Raw genomic sequence first — 22678 nt, forward strand, 5'->3', positions numbered from 1 at the left:
TAATGTATGGGTGATCATTGGTCGGCATGGACTCCGTGGGCTGAAGGGCTTGTTTTCACGGTGTATCTCTAAAACTAAAAGTAAAATCAATGTGGCTATAAGAGGAGGCCAGAGGCTTGGAATCGATGACAAGTAAAGGGCCTGTTCCACTTACGTGTCCTTGACACACAAATTACGCGACCTCGCGGTCGCGTTAAGGCGCACGGGCATTGTATGGCCACGCGGGGCCGGTCCCACTGTGAATCGCGGAGGGGTATGTAGTTGTGCGCGACATCGCGCGGGGCTCCGAAATTTTTGTAGCGAACAAAATCCAACGGCCTGTCGCGTTGTGTATGTACATGCCAAAAAACAAACATCAGCTGCTATGATTAATGTGTCAAAGACTGTCTGTATGTTTTTCTCCAAAAAGGCAAGTACTGATGGAGATCTTGATGTGTTTGTACATGGAACAAAACTTAAAATTGTACATGAGTTTAAATATTTAGGAATCGTGATCGATTCACAGCTCTGTTTCAAACAACAGGTGAAAAGAACAGTACATTTAATTAAATAAGAGCGGAGCTGTGGGATATAGCGGAGAGGTTTAAGGTGGGTAGTAATTAAAAAGTAACAGGATTTGAAGGGGAAAAAAACCTAAGTGTAGTTACAATCTGCTTTGCTCTACCTGAGAAAGTGCTGGTGGCAGATGCTTTCATTACATTTAAGGAATATCTAGGCAAGCACTTGAATCACTAAGACTATATACCATGTGCTGGTGAATGGGATTAGTAAAAGATGGGTACGATGGTAAACATTGATCTAGTGGGTTGAACAGCCTGTTTCGGTGTTGAACAACTCAATGGCATTGACACTTATGGGAAATTCAAGCACCCCTGCACAATTCATGATTACGTGGCTTACTTGATATACTTTGAAGATGACTGAACCAAACAAGTGTTTCTCGTTGCATATTTTTTGGTATTATTATAATTTTATTCCTGTACATAGTGCCAGTGTACAAGACTGGAATTTGCTTTCAAAGTGAACATTATTTCTACAGTTACAACCCCATTATGAACTTTATTGCTGCTGGTAACTCTGTAACCATTAGCAACGCTCATTAGCATTCCAACAGAAATATGTTTGGTGCTAAATATGTCAAATGCTTTTTTTTACAAATGAAAATCTTGTCATCAGGGTTGGGCAGTTCAAATTCATTACAAGAGAATTCAGAGTAAACCATCTAGATAGCCACCTTTCCCACTAACATGTTTAGTTAAGACACATATGAGGGTAATTATTTTCATAGGCAGCCTTTCAACTGATCAACTCTATCCCATTCCACTTATTCCTCTGTAAAAATGTTTTTCAAACATGCAATTAACACATTCCTGATTCTCTCATCAGCCACCTATACTAAGGGTAATTCACAGTATCTAAGTAACCTGCCAACTAGAACGTCTTTGGGGTACAGGAGAAAACTGAAGCTCCCAGGGCAAACCCGCACAGTGACAGAGAGAAGGTTCATGCTCCAAGCAAACAGGGCCAGAGGTCGGAATCGAACCCGGACTTGACTGGATCACTCACTGGAGTTCAGCTATAGCTGCAATGCTGCAGTGCTGCATTGCAGCTCTTCTGTTCTGCCCTTGCTTCATTTATAAGAAGATTCTAAGCAGACTAGAGAGACACACTTGCATTTAACACTGCAGGGCCTCTACTCGCTGGAGTTTAGAAGGTTGAGGGGGGACATCATTGAAACTTACAGAATAATGAAAGGCATAGATAGAGTGGATATGGAAAGGATGTTTCCACAGGTGGGAGAGTCCAGGACCAGAGGTCATAGCCTCAGAATTAGATGCAAGGCATAGCTATGGGCCCTAGCCAAGCCTGCCTCTTTGTAGGGTACGTAGAACAATCCCTGTTCCGGGGGCGCTGGCCATATATCCCCAAACTATATTTCCGCTACATTGATGACTGCATTGATGCTACCTCCTGCACCCACGCATAACTCACTGACTTCATCCACTTCATCACGAATTTACATACGACACTCAAATTCACCTGGACCATTTCCGACATCTCCCTACCATTTCTAGATCTCACCATCTCCATCGCAGGCAACAGACTTCTGACCAACATCTACTACAAACCCAATGACTCGCATAGCTATCTGGACTACACTTCTTCCTACCCTGCTTCCTGTAAGGACTCTATCCCTTATTCCCAATTCCTCTGCCTACGCCGCATCTGCACCCAGGATGAGGTGTTCCACACCAGGGCATCGGAGATGGCCTCATTCTTCAGGGAACGGGGGTTCCCCTCTTCTATTATAGATGAGGCTCTCACCAGAGACTCCGCTATATTCCACAGCTCCGCTCTTATTCCCCCTCCCCCTATTCGTAACAAGGACAGAGTCCCCTTTGTCCTCACCTTCCACCCAATCAGCCGTTGCATGCAACATATAATCCTCGGAGATTTTCGCCACCTCCAACAGGATCTCACTACTGGCCACATCTTCCCATCTCCTCCCCTTTCCGCAAAGACCATTACCTCCGTAACTTCCTGATTAATTCGTCCCTTCCCACCTAAACCACCCCTTCCCCGGGTACTTTCCCTTACAACCGCAGTAGATGCAACACCTGACCCTCTACCTCCCCCCTCGATTCCATCCAAGGACCTAATCATTCTTTCCAGGTGAGGCAGAGGTTCACCTGCACCTCCTCCAACCTCATCTACTGCATCTGCTGTTCTAGGTGTCAACTCCTCTATATCGGCGAGACCAGGTGCAGGCTCGACGATCGTTTCGCTGAACACCTCCGCTCAGTCCGTCTTAACCAACCTGATCTCCCGGTGGCTCAGCACTTCAACTCCCCCTCCCATTCCCAATCTGACCTTTCTGTCCTGGGCCTCCTCCATTGTCAGAGTGCGGACCACCGTAAATTGGAGGAGCAGCACCTCATATTTAGCTTGGGTGGTTTACACCCTGGTGGTACGAAAATTGACTTCTCTAGGATAGCATATACTTTCTCCCTACTTTTGCTCCCTTTCCCAGCTCTCCCACAGTCCACTGTGATTCAGCACTTAAGTTTTTTAAATGATTTGCAACTCTGTTTATTTTTATTGAAATTGCTGACCATTGCTATTTCCCAGTAGTACATGATTTTACATTTGCTTTTACATTTACCTTTACTATTTATTCATCAAGACAATATCTAATGTTAAATGATTTGCCTGAAATAGAGGACTGTAGTTATAAGGAGAGATTGGATAGACTGATCTCACATGAATCAGAGGAGGCCAAAGAGTGACCTTATAGATGTTTATAAAATGGAGAGACATAGATAAAGTAGATGATCGGAGTAAAGACACAAAGTACTGGAGTAACTCAGCAAATCAGACAGCATCCCTGAAGTCTGAAGAAGGGTCAAGTCTGAAGAAGGGTCCCGACCTATCCATGTTCTTCAAGCATACTGTCTGACCCGCTGAGTTGCACCAGCACTTAGAGACTTTTCTTTTATAAGCCAATATCTGTAGTTTATTGCATCTAGGTAGTCCCCCCCCCCCCCCCCCCCCCAGGCAATGGAGTCGAGGATATAGGTTTAGGGTGAGAGGAGAGGCATTTAAAGACAATCTAAGGGGTATTTAGTTAAACATGTTTTTTAAATTAAATTCCAGGAATGGGTGCTTTGATCTTGCATACATTTGTACTAACATACTTTAACTCTGCTTTAATTTTAGGGGCACAACATCTTTGCCAACCTATCGTCCAAAGAATACAGTGATTTGATGCAATTGCTAAAGCAAGCCATCCTGTCCACTGACCTCATGCTTTATTTTGAGTAAGTGTTTCCATTATATCTTGATTACAAGAAGGATTTGCCATTTAAGCTTATTATTATTGTTTCAATTATAAATGTAATGCTATTCAGCAAAGTTGCATTTGCCAAGTTGAACAATGAAGGCTCAGGATCTATTCCAGGATTTTAACACAATTTAGCTTGATACTTCAGTACAGTATGGAAAGTAGAATTTTTTGGATAATATCTTAGAACAAGGAGTTATTTGGAGGATGCTTAAGATCCACTGGCTGAGAAAAAGAAAATCATTCATTTTTGTTTTTCCCTCAGCACTAAGTTTACTTGCAAAATGGCTGCAATGTTTTCTTAAATCAGTTATTGATCTGCAGAATCAATGCATTTGTCCTAAAGCAGATTCAGATGTGTATTGCAAAAGTGCAAGTTCCTTGTTTGTTTCTCCTTTGTATATCTTTCAGATGAATCTGCATGATATAAGCACAGTCACATCGTCTGTGAACTGCTGCTGCATCACTCATGGTTGTACCCATCCTAACATCAGTATTACAAGCGCCTGGAGAAATTTAAGTGTACAATGGCGATTTATACAACAGAATTTCCTTTTTTTGCATCACTTAAGTTATTTGAAAATATGTATTCATTGAATTAAAGATATTGAGGAGATTGACGTTATTTAACCAAGGTTATGGCTGGACTGTGCATTAATTTTACTAATTGCAAGGGGGTGGTTCATTTTGATGTGTATACCAGCGATTTGTATTTCCAGTATGTGAAAGTAAGCATTTTAAAACCTGTTTCATTTAATCATATAATTAGCAGATTGCTCATTTATCAACATTTATTGCTGACTGAAGTTATTTAGATGCCGGCAGTTATATGGCACATTCCGTTGTTGGTTTGTTGGAATGCGCTAATTTTCCTGAGTGTATCATATTAATCGTGCTTGGAATTGTAATGCTAAATTCAAGCGTAGATATAACAACAAATATTTTCTTCATTTGAATGCAGGCTGCGCTCAAAGTTCTTTGAGTATGTCATGTCTGGGGAACACAACTGGTGTCTTGAGAAGCACAGACAAATGTTGAGGTAACAGTATTCTGAAATGTTTTGTTTTCTCCTTGATGAAGAGTGCATGATTACAATAATAAAATGGCTAACTAAACCCCTCCGTTATTGACCCTAATTTCTGTTGAACTCGGCAACATTCTGAAGATGAATCACAGCAACTTGTTTGTTTTTCTATAGTAAGGTACAATATAAAATATTTTCATCTGTCAAAGGTATTGGTTGCAAATGATCATATAAAGTTGCTGGTTTACTTATCAAACTGGATTTCAAATAAAATCCACATCTTTTAATATTCATTTGTAGTTGATTCTCTGACAATTCTTGGCTTAAAAAAAAACAAGGACTGATCCTGGAGTATGTTCCGAGATCAATAGTTTTTGAATGGCTTAAATAAATACCTAAAATCAAAAGAAGTGTCCCAACCCGAAACGTCACCTCTCCATTCCTTCCACAGATCATGACCTGTTGAAGTGCTACAACCCTTTGTGCTTTACTTGAGGTCCCAGTATCTGCAGTTCCTTGTGTCTCTGCGTGAAGTCAATCGGTGATTTTGCATAGCAAATATTCATTGGCAATTTGATTAGGGGAAGGAAGGAGAGAATGGAATGTTCACAGAAATGTCTAGTACTACTCTACCCCCATTGTAGCCAAGGTGTGCACAAGCATTGTTTTGTTATTAGTTATGATCCATCATCAGCATAAGAGATGGTTAAATCATCAAGGGAGAAAAGCTAGTTAACGCGTGTGAGCAGATGTCCCGTCACAAAGTCATACATTGTAAAAGAGGATTATTAGCTCTCGTTTCAGTGGGCGCTGTTTGTAATTAGAACTAAAGGATAAAATAAACATCAGATCCAAATTGAGAACTTGCAGTTTCATACTAGATGTAACAGATATAGTGACTTATAATTTGAAGAGTTATTAACAAAGGTAAGATAAATTGCAGCTTATGGTTGCAAATCACTTCTCACAGAGTTCTGTGACCATTTTCAATTTGACTTTAGACTTTAGAGATACAGCACCGAAACAGGTCCTTCGGCCCACTGAGCCCACACCGACCAGCAGTCACTATCCTTCACAAACTAGGGATAATTTTACCACTTATTAGAAACATAGAAATTAGGTGCAGGAGTAGGTCATTCGGCCCTTCGAGCCTGCACCACCATTCAATATGATCATGGCTGATCATCCAACTCAGTATCCCGTACCTGCCTTCTCTCCATACCCTCTGATCCCCTTAGCCACAAGGGCCACATCTAACTCCCTCTTAATGTTCTCAATTATTGAAACTGCATGTTCTCAATTATTGAAACCAATTAACCTACAAGACTGTATATCTTTGAGATGTGGGAGGTAACTGGAGCTCCTGGAGAAACCCACGTGGTCACAGGGAAATGTACAGACAGCACCCCTGGGCAGGATAGAATCCAGGTCTCCGATGCTGTAAGGCAGCAACTCTACCATTGTGCCATCCTAATTTGCTCTTTGTATGACCGAGGCATCTCCATGTTAATGACCCAGTGGACTCAATTTATTAAATCCTTGCTTAGTCATTGGTGGATGGCTGCATTTTATCAATGGAGCTGCAGGCAATTTCATGTCTTTCTTTTATCAGAGGCTTGCTGGTTTGTAGCAATTCCGGGGGGTTTCCTGTGAGTTGAGAAAGTACAAGTGAAAGCAAAATAAGCATTCATTTATTTTTTTTTAAATAGTTGTTCAATATTGGGGATCCGCTGATATTTACAGATATTTAAGGGTAATCTGTACCAAATGTTTACTAAATAGCTTTATTACTTAAGGGGCTGTCCCACTGCGGCAACCTAATCTGCGAGTTTAGAAGAGTTTGCCCTCGACTCAAACGGAAGTTCCCGCATACTCGTGGCCTCAGCTAGGTCGGTGAAAAATTTTTCAGCATGTTGACATTTTTTCCGTGAGTAAACATTGGTCGGCATGGTTCTTTTGAACTCGTAGTGCAGTGGAGTGGGGTCACTATGTAGTTACAGGCAGTCGAAGGCAGCCGTAGGCAATCTCCTTCTCTGACCGGGCATGTTCACTGGAGTTTTCAGGACCAAGGAAAGCCGACTGGTAGGTTAAATGCCCGCTAAACTTTACTAAACATTGTCTGACTTCTCCACTCCTTCTTCCACCGTTCTCCCCCTTCTCTCCACTTCTCTCTCCTCCTTCTCTCCCCCTCTCCCCTCTTCTCCCCCCCCCCCCCCTTCTCTTTACCGTACACTGTGCAGCCGTCTTTTACTTTCCTCTTCATCGCGGGTGTGAATTTCAGACAGCGCTCTCCTGGCATTCCCTGGCCCCCACCTTTGCGGTGTGTGTGCGCGTGCGGTTGGTCGATCCAGCTCGCGGTTTAATCGCTGACGGTCGATCCAGCTCGAGGTTTTTCAGGCGAGTGCCCTCGAGCTTGAAGGTCGAAGACAATCTTCTGAACTCGCGGATTTGGTCGCCGCAGTGGGACAGCCCCCTAACTGTTACCCAATGTTTGGGGACTCGTGCAACACTGCAGTTTTCTTAAATAAATTAGATTTTGGTTAGTACCTTGGCCAACATTGTGTGAAAAATAAAGCCGGATGTTATTTGCATCCAGTAAGTGTCTCACCAATTGATCTTGTATGTTTTGTGGAATTGACTTATGCAGCCAGTTGCCAAGCTTTTCTTTTCCTCTGCCTTCAAATAATTTTTAAAAAATGCAATAAGGCAAACAACATTTGGTTGAAAGTTAATTAAAAAAAATGCAGATTTTGGAATACTGGAATAAAAATTAAACCTTGAGGGAAGCAAAATAGTGTTAACACATTGAGTCAAAGCCACTGCATCAGTACTGGAAATTTGAAAAAAAAAAAAGAGTACCCTTCAGATTGCTGAGAAGGGTTGGAGTGGTGCTGGGAGAGAATGGGAGGGACTGTGATGGGCTGCAGACTAAGTATGACTGGTTACACTTTTTGGGGGGTTCAGTTAACAGGTGAATGAAGGCAGTTGAAGAGGGAAAGGAAAAAAACAAACAAACACCCCGAACTGTGAGAAGCCGAACACAGCAGATGCCAGAATTTTGAAACAAAAGAAAATGCTGGAAAAAGCTGTCCATGACGCAGCATCTGGGGTGAAAGAAACTGAGCTAATATTTAGAAAAGGACACCAAGTGCTGGAGTAACTCAGCGAGTTAGGAGAGCAGATAGGCCACAGCGGAGATGGTGGTGAGGGGCTCATCTACAACAGCAGGGAGGAAATCATGGTTACTGAAGAAATCAGACATCTGAGATGTCTTAGAATGCAAAACCACAACTTGGGAGAAAATGCAGTGGAGTCAGAGAAATTGAGAGTAGGAGATGGCATCTTTACAGGAGGCCGGGTGTGGTCTTATTACAAGCAGTCGCCCCTCTTCCAGCTTTCTCTCCCCACTACTATAATCAGTTACCTCTCTTCCAGCTTTCTTTCCCCTCTCTACTACAACCTGGCTGAAGAAAGGTCCCAACCCAAAATGTCACATATCCATGTTTTCCAGAGATGTTGCCCGACCTCCTGACTTACTCTCGCACTTTGTGTCATTTTCAGAAAATTAGCATCTGCGTGTCTACATCTTAGTTAATATTACCAGTGATTGGCTTTGCATCAGAATTGGCCAGTTCTGATATAAACAGGATAAGCTGGTTCATTAGAATCATTGAATTTGATATTAAGTCTTGAATGTTTCAGCATCCCTCGGCAGAAGATTAGGTACTTCACCCACCTCTCTTTTCCAGCTTTCTTCCCAACCAGTCTGAGGAAGGTCATGACCTGAACCATTACCTGTCCTTTCTCTCCAGAGATATATTCAGACCCATTGAGATCCTCCAGCACTTGCTCAAGATTTCATCATCTGCAGTTCCTTGTGTTTTAAAGCCTAGATAAAAAAAATTTCAAGCTTACATTGGGCTTCTTTGGCACCATGTAGGAAATCAGAAGATAATAGAGAGGTCAGGGCGGGAGGAACATTCGCAGCTTCTTGTATCTCTGACATTCTAAGTCACTCACCTGACTGCAGAACTAACTTGAAGCATTAATCTTTCCCTCCCTCCACAGGTGAGTATTTCCGACACTTACTGTTTTTATTTCAGATTCCACTGTTCGCAACTGTTCAAAAATGACCAAGAGAAGGAAAAAGTTATTGTACTGCAGAAAGAACCAATAGATTAGATATCTTGTTTAAGAAGGAACTGCAGATGCTGGAGAATCGAAGGTACACAAAAAGGCTGGAGAAACTCAGCGGGTGCAGCAGCATCTATGGAGCGAAGGAAATAGGCAACGTTTCGGGCCGAAACCGTTCTTCAGACTGAAGGGTTTCGGCCCGAAACGTTGCCTATTTCCTTCGCTCCATAGATGCTGCTGCACCCGCTGAGTTTCTCCAGATTAGATATCTTGTTGTGGGAATCAAGCTCATGTTGTTCCAGCAATTCTGATAGATGAATTCAGTTTTATTTACTATTACCATTTTATTTTGGCATCAGGTCTATGCTGATGACAGCCTGCGATTTAGGAGGTGTTACCAAACCTTGGGAGATCTCTAAGCAGGTGAGTACAGGAAGCCCCTTTCCCATCATGATAAGGAATAATAAATGTTCCAAAATTGTAAAGTTGATATGTTTAAAGTCAGTTTCATGTTTTACTAAATATTCAGTAATTTGCTTATTGCTTAAAACAAATTCAAATGTTTTTGCCATTCATAACAAGACAGGTGCAGTTACCAATATCCAAGAAAAGTCACATGATTAATTCTGGAAGCAAAGTAGATTTGATTAGGGGATTAGGTCCCCAGAGCCTGTAATTGCTGGAATATATATATTCATCATGTTATTATAAAGTTTCCAAAGATCAAGATGAATTATCAGAAATTTCTGAACTTTAGTTTTAACCACATTTTTCAGCTAAATAATATATGTTTACTATTATAGTTGCATCCTTAATAATAAAAAAATAGCCACTTTCTCTTTCCCTGGCAACAAAATACTGGTCATAAGTGAAGGTCTTTTTCAAGAATCATCAAGATATTTCAAGATTCACATGGTCCCCTTGTCATGAGCAATAAGTACTTTCTCAATATCATGATGTGGACATCTAGTATGGAAGATGGCCTAAGTTAATTATTGCATCCTAAATTAGATAAAGGAAAGTAATTGCTCTTTGAATTATTTCACCTAATCTCATTCTCAATGGCAAAAAAAAATGATTGATACTTTTTTGTGAAATATGAAACAATCTGTCTAACTATATGCAAACCTATTTACAATTGTGACATCGCCTGGTCCTATTTACAATACTAGTAATTTATCTGCCATAAAGTGTGTAGATGTCTTATGTTTTTCTTAATTTTGGGGGAATTAGCTTTGTTGCTAAATTAGCTTTGGATGACAGGCCATGTCTCAGATTTAATCAAGAGGATGCTACATAGCTTAATGATGATATTGTCACAGAATTTCACACAAATTAGATCATGGTATGAACTTATTTTAGTCTTGGAATATAATAAAAGGTTTAAAGACATAACCATGAGGAAGCATGTTATCTTTCCAAACTTCCAAAGAATACTCACTTTCAACACAGCTAAAAGGGAATGTGCACTTCTTTGTTCTCCATTTTGCATTTAGATTTAGTTTTTTTTTTAAACATGTGAGTAAAGATACAAAATGAAGTTGGAAAATCTTGCAGCTGGTTGAAGATAAGAAGCAGCTCAGAAAACAATTGAAGCTCGGGGTCCATTGCAGCTTTAGAACAATAATGGCTGGAAGTAAAATTCACAAATAACTAAGCAGGCAATTTATTACTGATAGTTTCCTAATTACAGAAAGGAAAGTGATATTACATGAAGCTACAAAGCCTCGTATAACATATTGATAATGAACTGCTATAATTAAAATGCATTTCATCAGACTGAAGTCAGCTTAAATAAGTTTGTAGAACATGTGCATTGATGTATTGTAGGTGGCTGAATTGGTAACTAGTGAGTTCTTTGAACAAGGGGACAGAGAGAGAGCTGAACTGAAGCTGACACCAACTGTGAGTACTAATCTTAAAACATCACTTTTAAATAAGCAAATGTTCTATTCCGTACTTCCGAAAAAAAGACACGCTATTCTGAGATATGTTTCACGAGATTGCCAGGCGGACAGAGAAGATTTCATGATGTGCTCAAAGTTTCCTTGAAGAAACGCAACATCTTCACTGAATGCAAGGGACCTATGATGTAATATTTGTCAATGAAAACTTCAATTCTGGACATCAAGAGCAACCAAAAGTTTGTGTATGTATCTCATAAACTATACACCTGTCAGACATTGTCTGCCCTATCTATGGAAAAGTGTGCAGTGCCTTCAGTGGCCTTGTGGTCACCTCAGAACTCACTAAACTGTAGTGGAAGCAAATAATTCTTGATCCAGAGGGATTGTCAAGGAAAGATTTACTTCCTTGCTTATTGTTGCTTGCTAATATTATGTCCAGACTTGCAAAATTGATTTATTCTATTAAAATTAATTAAGAAAACATTTCTGCAGTAATAACCTCATGTGTGCCCTTCATTCAGCTTTTGAAAGGTGGCTTCAAGTATAATTCACCAGGATAGAAAAGGCCATCACTCTAAAATTCAACAGCACACTAATTTCGACCAGATCAATAACCACATCATTAGTTACACTGGAACATACTTTCTTGTTTACAGATGAACTATTGAACCATTTCAAGACTACCAAGCATTATACTGATTAGATCTTAATTAACGAGGAACACACTATTCAAAATCTCTGGACAACGAGAAACACTTCACAGCTAGTGAAGTACTACTTCAAGTGAAACCATTGATGTAATGCATGCAATGAAGACACACAGCATGGCCCCAAGCCATGTTCCAGAAACAAAATAAAAACGCTCTCAATAATCCATTGAAGTCACTTCAATTGGTCGATTGAGAGTGTTTTTTATTTTGAGCTCACATGTCTGGAAGGATGTTGAATACAATCAAGAGTGCAATCACTGAGATGCATTATACTAATGGTTTAGCACTGATCCAAGGATCACAGACGCTAATTGAAATCATGTCTTTCAGTTTCCTTTTATGAGAGAACCTTGGTGCATGTGAGTTTTTACGATATGATACGATAGAACTTTATTTATCCCATGAGGGAATTGGTCTGCAAACAATCATAAAACACAACAAGGTACATGTAACATTAAATTAAAGTGTTGCGTGGAAAGTCCAGGATTGGGGATGTGCAAAGATTGGGGGGGGGGGGGGGGGGGGGGGGGGGGGGGAGGAAGGGGGAGGAAGGGAGGAAGGGGATGAAGGGGAGGAAGGGGATGAAGGGGAGGAAGGGGAGTCAGTCTACCCCACGACCGAAGGGGGAGGAGTGGTACAGTTTGATAGCTATTTTGATGATTGAAAATATATTTTACAAACGGAAGGTTCTTTGCTGTTATTGATACTTTCCAGGTGTCACATAGTTGATAGCTATTTTGAGTAATTATAATGTCATGCAAACAAAGATAGAATGTAGTCGGAGAGACATTCTATCTTTGTCTCGCCCACTCCCCTGACATCAGTCTGAAGAAGGGTCTCGACCCGAATCGTCCCCCATTCCTTCTCTCCATAGATGCTGCCTGTCTTGCTGAGTTACACCAGCATTTTGTGTCTATCCAGGAATCCTTTGTTTAACTCCAGATGCAACGTAAACTTTAGTCAAAGATTGATTTGATGGCTCCAGTTTGCTTGGTGGAACTAATAACTTTTTTCCCCTTTTGGTAATTAGTTAATCCAGTGTATGGCACAATTTGGCTTAAACCAGGATTATGAAATCCCTATTTTGGGCTCCAATGGGGTACTTGAATTTTATTCTGCAAATTTTTACCCTTTGCGCTACAATATGCTGAAGGGTTCTTTATCTGACACCTTAGTTCTTTATTGACGTACTGTGCTGAAGGTTTGCAGGAATGATGGTGATGGTACAAAGCACAGTTAGATATGGTCTTGTTTATTGTGTTACTAAGGGCATGTGCCAGACATATTTCAACTATGTATATTAACACAACAATTTCACACAGCACCAAAATATTTTTTAAAAAGAGGAAGTTTCACCATTGGTCATTTAAAAATCTGAGAAAGTGTGAATTATCTTTGATATTGCTTATTTTGTCAATTCTTGTTCCATTCTTGAATATTTTTGTTTAACTGCTGACATTGACATTGCCAAGGCGCCTGGCTAGAAAATATTGCAGTGCTGAAGCAATTTCAGTGACAGCAATTATTAACCTAGGATATTTCAGTGAAAGTGTCATGACAACTGTGCATATGTATTCAGCATGTTCACTCTGTAGTAAATCCCTAAAGTCAGTTCTTTTATGTTCTCCCTAACACATAAAATGGAAATGTGCAGCCTTGAAATTGGATTGATCAGTACCAATTTTTTAGGCACTAATTGGACACAAATCTCTTTCACCTGGAGTAGTTGGGCCTTTGAGCATTTCCCCAGGTGTAATTGCACCCTTCATGATATTTGGCCGGGTACTTCAACGCAAGATCTGTGGTAATTTGGCTAATATTTTCATGCCATTAGCTGTTTGAAATAATATCATCATTTGATATGGTTTGATCGTCTGTACTTGGAGCACAATGTGGCAGTTTGTTGCATTTCACTATTTAAAGAGTTATGGTACTGATGTCAAGAAGCCAGACTCGATAGCCTTAGAACTGACTGCAGGTGCTTCCAACATCATCAGAATGTGTCAAAACTACAAGCAAATATTTCCCCAGCTGTTAGTTGGAGAGATCCTCACTTATGGGTTTATCAATAGTGACACTGCTACCGATATTCCATTACTGGAGGTGTTGTAATGGTCATAACTGACCACATGGTAGGTAAGAGATGTCAGGCAGAAGGCAAAGAACAATATGGAATACATCCATCTTGCTGCCAATATTAACTCTCAACCAAAGTAGACTATTTGTCATTTATTTTATTGTTCTTTCCTCTGGCTGACTTGGAATAACAGTTATAAATCCAGTTTAGGAATACTCTACCAGTCTAATGCTGTTAAGTGAAGGGAATGTATCTTCGTAGTGGAAATATTAAATATTTAAAGGGCAGTCTGCAGTTACCACTGTCCTCAGTTCAATTCAGTTCAGTTTAGTTTATTGTCACATGTACCGAGGTATAATGAAAAGCTTTTGTTCTATTCTACATATACTGTAATACACCTTTTATCACCAATAGGTCACAGAGGCCATATTCTGTTTTGGTTGTGCAAGATGTGAATTCTAGTTCCTTTGTGGAGATAGGATTAGGGTTGTGATGGTTGGCTCATGAACCTAATAATTGTAAGAAGGTTCCTGACCTTGTGGTATAGGACGTCAGACTTATGTTCTCCTGCCCGATGGTAACTGTGAGAAGAGGCCATGGCCAGACAGATCCTTGATGATAGATGCCACCTTATTGAGGTAGTGCCTCATGTAAATGCTTTTGATGGAGGTGAGGGCTGTGTCTGTGATAGATTGGGCTGAGTCCAGCACTCTGCAACCTCATGTAACCCATGCATTGGAATGGCCATGCCATGCCAAGATGCAACTAGTCAAAATACCTTCTAGACTACCTATGTAAATGTATTTGAAAACATACAGAATATCTTTAAACATAAGAAAGTAAAGGCACTGGAGCGTCTTTTTATGATTATATCTTTGTGCTGAGCTTAGGACAGGCCATCCAAGACTTTAATACTCAGGAATTTGGTGCTCTCCATCATGGACGCACCAATGAACGCACCAAAGACGAGCATGTGGTGTCTCGTCTTCTCGAGCGACAGATTATTGTTGCGACATCAATCAACCAGGCATTCTATCTCCCCCCTGTACACTGCTTCATCCACCAGTAAATTGGCCAGCCATGGTAATGTCATCATGTAGATGGCATTGGAGCTGTACTTAGTCCCCCAGTCATGCGTGTAACGAAAGTAGAAAGCATTCGGCCTTTGAGATGCACCTATGTTGATGCTCAGTGAGGGGTATCTTTCATTTTAATGTCCGAACCTCATTCATGCTGCCATTCTCTTTGCTTGTAGCTTGATTGTGGCAAATAACAACATTAAGCATCGGCTAAATATTCCTCTGGTTTGCTTATTGTGAGACCTTACCATGTTCAAATTTGTCAACCGGATTTGCCTAATTATCAAGAACATGAGATTTGCTGTGGGCATGATTATATAATAGCCAGTGGGCTCATTCCAGCAAAACGTTTTGCCATGTTTTCTTCCACGATGCTTGGTAAATTGATAGGAAACAGCACTCTGAAAATGTCTATATTTTATACATTCTGAAGATGCAGGTAATATGCAAAATAGATGTTCATGCATAGAAAAGCATATCCAGTAAAAAAACTACCATTATTACAAGAAACTATTCTCATAGAAATCAGAGGTTATAGAAACAAATATATGAATGTGCTTGCAAATAAAACAAACTAAAACGTATAAAGCAGCAGAAATTACCCAAAAATGTGCAGGCGTATTTTAATGAATCTGCTTCTATTGAGAAAACTCCGATGGGGTTTTAGTATTTTTATTGCAACATGATTTAAACTGGAATAGACACAAAATTTGGCTGCTGGGCATACATTTTAAAATGCAGATCATAGATCTGATAAAAAGCACTGTGAATATCAAAAAACTTCATGAAGCAGAGTCATTTGTCCATCCCCTGTCCTGTTGCAATACAGCAAGGACTCTTAAATCAGATATGATAATGCTGCGGTACCAATGTAATGCAATAAATGTAAAATCAAGTCCATTCGCAGAAGACCATTCATGGCACTTCAGTACAACTAATCTATTCCATGTACTCGTGAGTTCTGGATCAGCTGCTAGAATTTATGACTTAGGAACTGGTCTCAGGTCAGCGCTAAATCCTTAGCAATTTCTTTTGCTGCAACCACATGTTCAGCGTGAACTAGGCTAAGGCGGCCAATTAAAATGAGTTCTAATATGACCTTTAGCAGCTGTCATAGAGATTATTGCTGCAGCTATCTGTTTGGGCTTAATTTTAACTTGACACATTTTTGATATTGTAGATTTTCATAACGGCATATTTGTGTGCAAGCCTTCAGATCTATTCTAAAATAAGCAAACAAAGGATTTGTCAATTTCCTGACCTTCTAATACTTTATTTGAAAAAAAAATCTAGTACTTTTTAAAATATTGTGGCCTGTAGCAACCAGTCTGTCTACAGTAATGTCACAGCTGACACCCAGTAAAATACATTGATGTGTAGGCAAATGCATCCTGCTGAACTGCACTCATAATTTGATTATAAATTACACACCAGGGATGGATGATTTATAGCTTGTCAACACCTTACTTGACTTGTGCTATAATTTCCCTTCATTAGGAGTCTTTCATTATTTTGTTTGCTTTTATCAAAATTAATGCATCTTCATGCACAAAAATCATACATGCATGGAGTGAGCAATGAATTAATCTTTTGACCTTGGAAGTGAACATGCAAAATGTAGGTAAAAATGCATGAAGAATTCTTGAGTTATTACTGCTATTAGCAATCCGTGAATGTCAGGTCCTGCAGTAACTGTACTCTTAGACGTGTGCTGAAACACAATTCTTTCTTGGCAAATCTTCTACAGGCTATCTTTGACCGAAATAGGAAGGACGAGTTGCCGGGCCTTCAGCTGGAATGGATTGATGGGATTTGCAAGCCACTGTTTGAGGTACTTTGAATGATACATTTTGATCTTTAATATTGTGCTTTTTTTTACTTGTTTCACCTAACTTTAAAAAAAAAAATCATGTTAAAAAAATATAAATAGCTGCGGAACCCATCATCCAAAAACTAATTGAAATATTGAACATAATAAATATTAACCATGTTTGTGTAAAGTAATTTGGGCAGTGGATCATTTAAACATTGCAAATACTTATTTTCACGGTCAATTTAAATAATTCTCAATTTGTGCATAAATGATGCAGTAATTAAACTTGCAAGGAAAAAGTGCAATAAAGTTGCAAACTCTAGTTCATGGAGATTTGATTCCCTGGGACTTTATCATCATATAGCACCTGCATGGGGGGGGGGATGGGGGGGGGTGTGGGGGGGGGGGGGGGGGGGGGGGGGGGGGGGGGGGGGGGGGGGGGGGGGGGGGGGGGTGCGGTTTGGGAGAGAAAGTGGGGACGTTTGAAAGATTAGCTGAAATTGGAGAATTCAATGTTCATGCCATTGGCCAAACTGAAGGATTGGAGGGCTGCAGAGGGAAGCTATTGAGCCGGCCCCTGCTCGGTCCCTGAGGACAGAAGAACCAGAGGTGAAGATGGGGGAGCTGGTGACACGGGACATGAGAGCAAGGGCCGGTTAACCGAAGTCTTGCCTTTCACGCCCTCAATGTCGGCTGGGGGAGGGGTCCCTGGGGCACAAAGGCTGAAGGTGGCTGGGCGAGGAGAGGGATAATGTTTTGCTGGATGATTAGGATGGAGGTGACGGCTGGAGGCTCTGCAACAGCCTGGGTCTTGCCTGGGTCAGGTGTTGCTCCAGAAGACCGAGCTCGTGGAGCGGACTGGACCGAAAATGGCATGAAAACCTGACGACCCTTGCATGTGGTCTCAGTGCACTATTTCTATCCACTTTGTACTAATCGTGGATTCAATGATTCGATGATACTTTATTGTCACATGGACCCAGGTACAGTGAAATAATTTCTTTTGCATATAACCTGGTAAAATCATACTGCCAATCTCACGTAGGCAGTCTACAAGAGTCGCCACATTTCTCGCTCCGACACAGTTATAAAAGTTCACTGAACTGTCTTGTCTTCTGCCTGCCATTGCATGTGGCAGCTGACGGCCCCTAGCTGGGTCCCCCTTGGTTCTCAGTGGCACCCAGCTCTCAGCGGCCCTCCTCGCTCTTGGTGGCACGGATCCTGCTCCTTGCTCTTAGTGGCTCCGGTGGCTTGGGGCCAAGTTTGGAGTCCGCGGTGAGTGTACCTGGAGTACCGGGCAGGTCCTTGGTGAGTGAGTCCAGGGTCCGCGGCAGACAAGCCAGGCATACTGGAAGGCTTGGCGGTGGCTCAACGGGATGTGCTCAGATATGGCAATACTTTACTAACCTGTTTGGAAAATAGAATTTCACTGTACTTCTGCACATGTGATAATAAAGAACCATTTACCATTGACATGGCTGATTTGTAGCAGAACTAATCTGTACTGTTGGAGCAGAGAAGATGAGTTAACTGAAGTCGTAGAATTTGATGTTAATTCTTAAAGGCATGAAGTCACAAACAAATAGGTCACATTGAGTGAAATTCAAAAACCTAAAAAGGAATTGTGGGAAATCTGATACAAAAACATAAAATGCTGGGGAGACTCCGCAGGTCAGGCAGCATTTGTGGAAGCATAAACCGTTAATCTTTCAGCTCCAGGAAACTTTGTCAACTCGGATGAAGGCTTTTGGCCTTAACATTAATGGTGGAGGAAGAAACAAAGGTGACTTTTCAGATCTCAGAAAGGGTCTTCATCCTGAATCATTGGCTGTTTCTCTTTCAACTGATTCCAGCATTTTCAGATTTTTTACATTAGATGGGAGGGGGGTAGAATATTGAAGTGGTGGTCAGCAGACAGCTCTTTTTGTCTAATGGTAATTTACTGATACATTGACAATTATTGCTGACATTACAATTATTTACACGCAAGACACGAATCAAAGCCACCCATTCTATTAAACTAGAAAGATTAAACGAGAACTTACCGTTTGAAGTTTGATCTTTATTTTATGAGAAGTTGAAGTGAGGGAATATGTGAAGATCCCGCCAGCCCGCATGCGTGTCAATCTTCAGATCAGCTGTATGAAACCACAGACTAGCTGCTGAACTTAAGCAATAGAAAGATTAATGACCTTAGAATTACCGAATGATCTTTATGAGAAGTAGGGTTGGGAGTGGAGGGCACGTAATCCCTCACTTCAACTTCTCATAAAATATAGATCAAACTTCAAATGGTAAGTTCTCATTTAATCTTTCTATTTTATATCAAAGTCACGTGAGTGACTACGTGAAGACTTCAAAGCTCTGTGGTTTCATGCAGTAACCCAATTTGTGTGTGAAACACTTAAACAGATACACCATTAATGGTAGAAAACATGGGTTATTAATACCATGATGCCAACTTGCATACATGGCCATTGCTCTTAATCAGACCATAGTCCCAATTGACTGATTTAGACAATAACTCATGCAACACTGTTCAGAATTCTATCTGCAAATATCCAGGCATATTCAACCAAATTTTATAACTTCTAAACACGCACAATGTAAGCCTCTTGCTGTATGATGAAAGGGAAATATTCATTTTATTGGCTGCTAATGAGCCATCAGTTATCTCTTGAGAGATTATTAAATAACAATGAAGAAACTATCTTTCATCTCATAGGTACTAGCAGGATGCTCAGTGTACTTGTATACATAATAACACCCCCAATCTCCGCTCTGATGGGTATGCTGTCAACTCCAAATGTACGCAACCATGCCCGATTTGCTTATGAGATCATTCCCATAACAAGCTACCCTCATGTCAGTTATGACCCAGACACCGAGCCAGAGATTGAGTAAAGACTGTGTTCTTTGTGCTGAAATCAGTTGCTAAAAGCATAATCAACTTAAAGATATTGCTCCCATTCAGAAACAGTAGATGAATATCTGCATAATAATTTACTGATATACATTGTGCACTACGATGACTGTAGGCTTTTAGAGTGGTCATATAAAAAACACCTTGCATAACGTCAGAGAACAGCGGGTGAATAGCCAATCATTTATTGTCCCACTTATGGAATGATAAAGAATGACAAAACAACACAAGCAGTGTCAATTGTACTATCACATAATTGCTTCTCTAAACCCAAACTGAAAGCAGCACAAACCTCTGGTACTTCCATTTAAAATTAACGCACATATCTTGTCCACAAATTCCCATACAATTGTGGAGAGCTAGCTGCCCGAGAAAAAAGGCTGTATCAGTCATCACTCGTGACTTTGAGTAAATAGGAGCTTCTTTAGCCGCCTTACCATGGCCTGAATGAATAGGCAAAGTTGGTACAATTAATTTTTATGTTGCCTCATCCTTAATATCGTAAGAGGCATCTACTGATAAATCCTTAAGTCTTATCAGCTGCAAATTTTGCATGTCATCTAAACCTTGATGACACAATGCCCTTTGACCTGATTAGGGCAGCATAGCTTCCACCACTGGTTATGTTATCAAACACCATATATCTCTGTGCCTCTTGTGTATAGATTTAGCAAAGTATGCATCTTCGAGATCGATTCTCTGAATCAGCTAAATTGCTGAAAGCCAATCATCCATCTCAAACTGGGTGACCAAACACATAATCAGATTAGCCAATCCTAACCTGATTTGGCATGCTCCATGTTCCTACAATCTTGATAAATATCAGAAATATACTGCCATTTTGTTCTTGAGCAGACTACTCATCCCCTGTGAGATGTTACTGATTCCACTTGGAACCACCGTTCCTCTATTGAGCATATGGACGGAAGTTTCTTGGCTTCTCTTGCCACGGAGGATACATTATCTAGTTATACATTCAATTCGCTGATAACATATAACCAGAACCTTATGACTAGAGCTGAAACACCATATACACTTGATGTGGGAATACGTGTTCCCTGTCAGAGACCAGCAGAGGAGGACAAAAGGCTTAATTAGGAAAGGGAAAATAGATTATGAAAAAAAACTGGCAGGGAACATAAAAACTGACTGCAAATGTTTTTATAGATATGTGAAGAGAAAAAGATTAGTTAAAACAAATGTAGGTCCCTTGCAGTCAGAAACGGGTGAAATAATCATGGGGAACAAGGACATGGCAGACCAATTGAATCACTACTTTGGTTCTGTCTTCACTAAGGAAGACATAAATAATCTGCCGGAAATAGCAGGGGACCAAGGGTCAAATGAGATGGAGGAACTGAGTGAAATCTAGGTTAGCCGGGAAGTGGTGTTAGGTAAATTAAATGGATTAAAGGCCGATAAATCCCCAGGGCCGGATAGGCTGCATCCCAGAATGCTTAAGGAAGTAGCCCCAGAAATAGTGGATGCATTAGTGATAATTTTTCAAAACTCTTTAGATTCTGGAGTAGTTCCTGAGGATTGGAGGGTAGCTAATGTAACCCCACTTTTTAAAAAGGGCGGGAGAGAGAAAACGGGGAATTACAGACCAGTTAGTCTAACATCGCTAGTGGGGAAACTGCTAGAGTCAGTTATTAAAGATAGGATAGCAGCATATTTGGAAAGTGGTGAAATAATTGGACAAAGTCAGCATGGATTTATGAAAGGTAAATCATGTCTGACGAATCTTGTAGAATTTTTCGAGGATGTAACTTAGTAGAGTGGATAAGGGAGAACCAGTGGATGTGTTATATCTGGACTTTCAGAAGGCTTTCGCCAAGGTCCCACATAAGAGATTAGAATACAAATTTAAAGCACACGGTATTGGGGGTTCAGTATTGATGTGGTTAGAGAACTGGCTGGCAGACAGGAAGCAAAGAGTAGGAATAAACGGGTCCTTTTCACAATGGCAGGCAGTGACTAGTGGGGTACCACAAGGCTCAGTGCTGGGACCACAACTATTTACAATATATATTAATGATTTGGACGAGGGAATTGAATGCACCATCTCCAAGTTTGCGGATGACACGAAGCTGGGGGGCAGTGTTAGCTGAGGAGGAGGCTAGGAGGCTGCAAGGTGACTTGGATAGGCTGGGTGAGTGGGCAAATGCATGGCAGATGCAATATAATGTGGATAAATGTGAGGTTATCCACTTTGGAGGCAAAAACAGGAAAGTAGACTATTATCTGAATAGTGGCCGATTAGGAAAAGGGGAGATGCAACGAGACCTGGCAGGCAGCTCTTCCTTATGCGACTCTTGTACATCATGCATTAAAGCATGGGATTCGGGCACATACTCATGTTTGGATTCAGCTCCATACTGATCTCCAACACTCCCCTCGACAGAGTGGGAGAAATACTGCAACCCTGAACCAGGTGTTGCCACAGGCGTATGACTCGAACTGCCTGTGCATGCCTCCGTAACACGGAACATATTTTGTGCCACCATATCCGACACTCTCTTCATCTGAGTGGGAGGAATATTGCAACCCTGAACCAGGTGTTGCCACAGGCGTATGACTCAAAATGCCTGTGCATGCCTCCGTAACACGGAGCATATTTTTGGCACCATCTCCGACACTCCCTTATGAAAGAATCTCCAACAGTCCCCTCTACTGAGTGGAAATTATCATGACGTAACCCTGAACCAGGTGTTGCTGCACAGGTGTCTGATAGACACAGCTCAAAAAAGGCTTCCCAAGTCAGGAGCTCCTTTCTGGAGCCTCAATGGAGTTTCTTAGGGGAGGAAATAGAACGCAACCCTGAACCAGGCGTTGCCTCCTCTGGCCTCTGGCTGACTCCCTTTCGGAACATTAATCTGCACAGGCATTGCCCGCAAAATGCTCCGAAAAGCCGCCTGCTCCAGTGGAGCCCCATTCTGTGCCACAATGGCGTCAAATTTCACTACACCATTTGGTGTATGTGATAATAAATGTCCTTTGTATCCTTTGTATCCTATCTGCTACGATAGTCACAAACGTGACCGAGCGGCAACTGCTATTAAAAAACTGCCAGCTCTATTTATAACTTCCCTATAAATAGAGCATACACTATACGCTGCTCTACAGCATATGCTGCCTCAGCCGGCATCATCTATGTTTAAAATTGGTAG

At 41.0% G+C, this 22678-nt stretch overlaps 1 protein-coding gene across 1 annotated transcript in view; it reads left to right on the forward strand.

The window, feature by feature from the left end:
• The window catches only part of pde11al (phosphodiesterase 11a, like), a 264935-nt gene that overhangs the window by 203096 nt on the left and 39161 nt on the right, over positions 1-22678 (forward strand). Inside the window, exons 15-19 of the mRNA XM_055659453.1 lie at positions 3718-3818; positions 4803-4880; positions 9359-9422; positions 10830-10904; positions 16520-16603. Of these exons, the coding sequence (XP_055515428.1) occupies positions 3718-3818; positions 4803-4880; positions 9359-9422; positions 10830-10904; positions 16520-16603 (402 nt within the window). The remainder of the gene's footprint in view (positions 1-3717; positions 3819-4802; positions 4881-9358; positions 9423-10829; positions 10905-16519; positions 16604-22678) is intronic.

This window comes from Leucoraja erinacea, chromosome 2 (assembly GCF_028641065.1).
Source record: "Leucoraja erinacea ecotype New England chromosome 2, Leri_hhj_1, whole genome shotgun sequence".
Lineage (NCBI taxonomy): Eukaryota > Metazoa > Chordata > Chondrichthyes > Rajiformes > Rajidae > Leucoraja > Leucoraja erinaceus.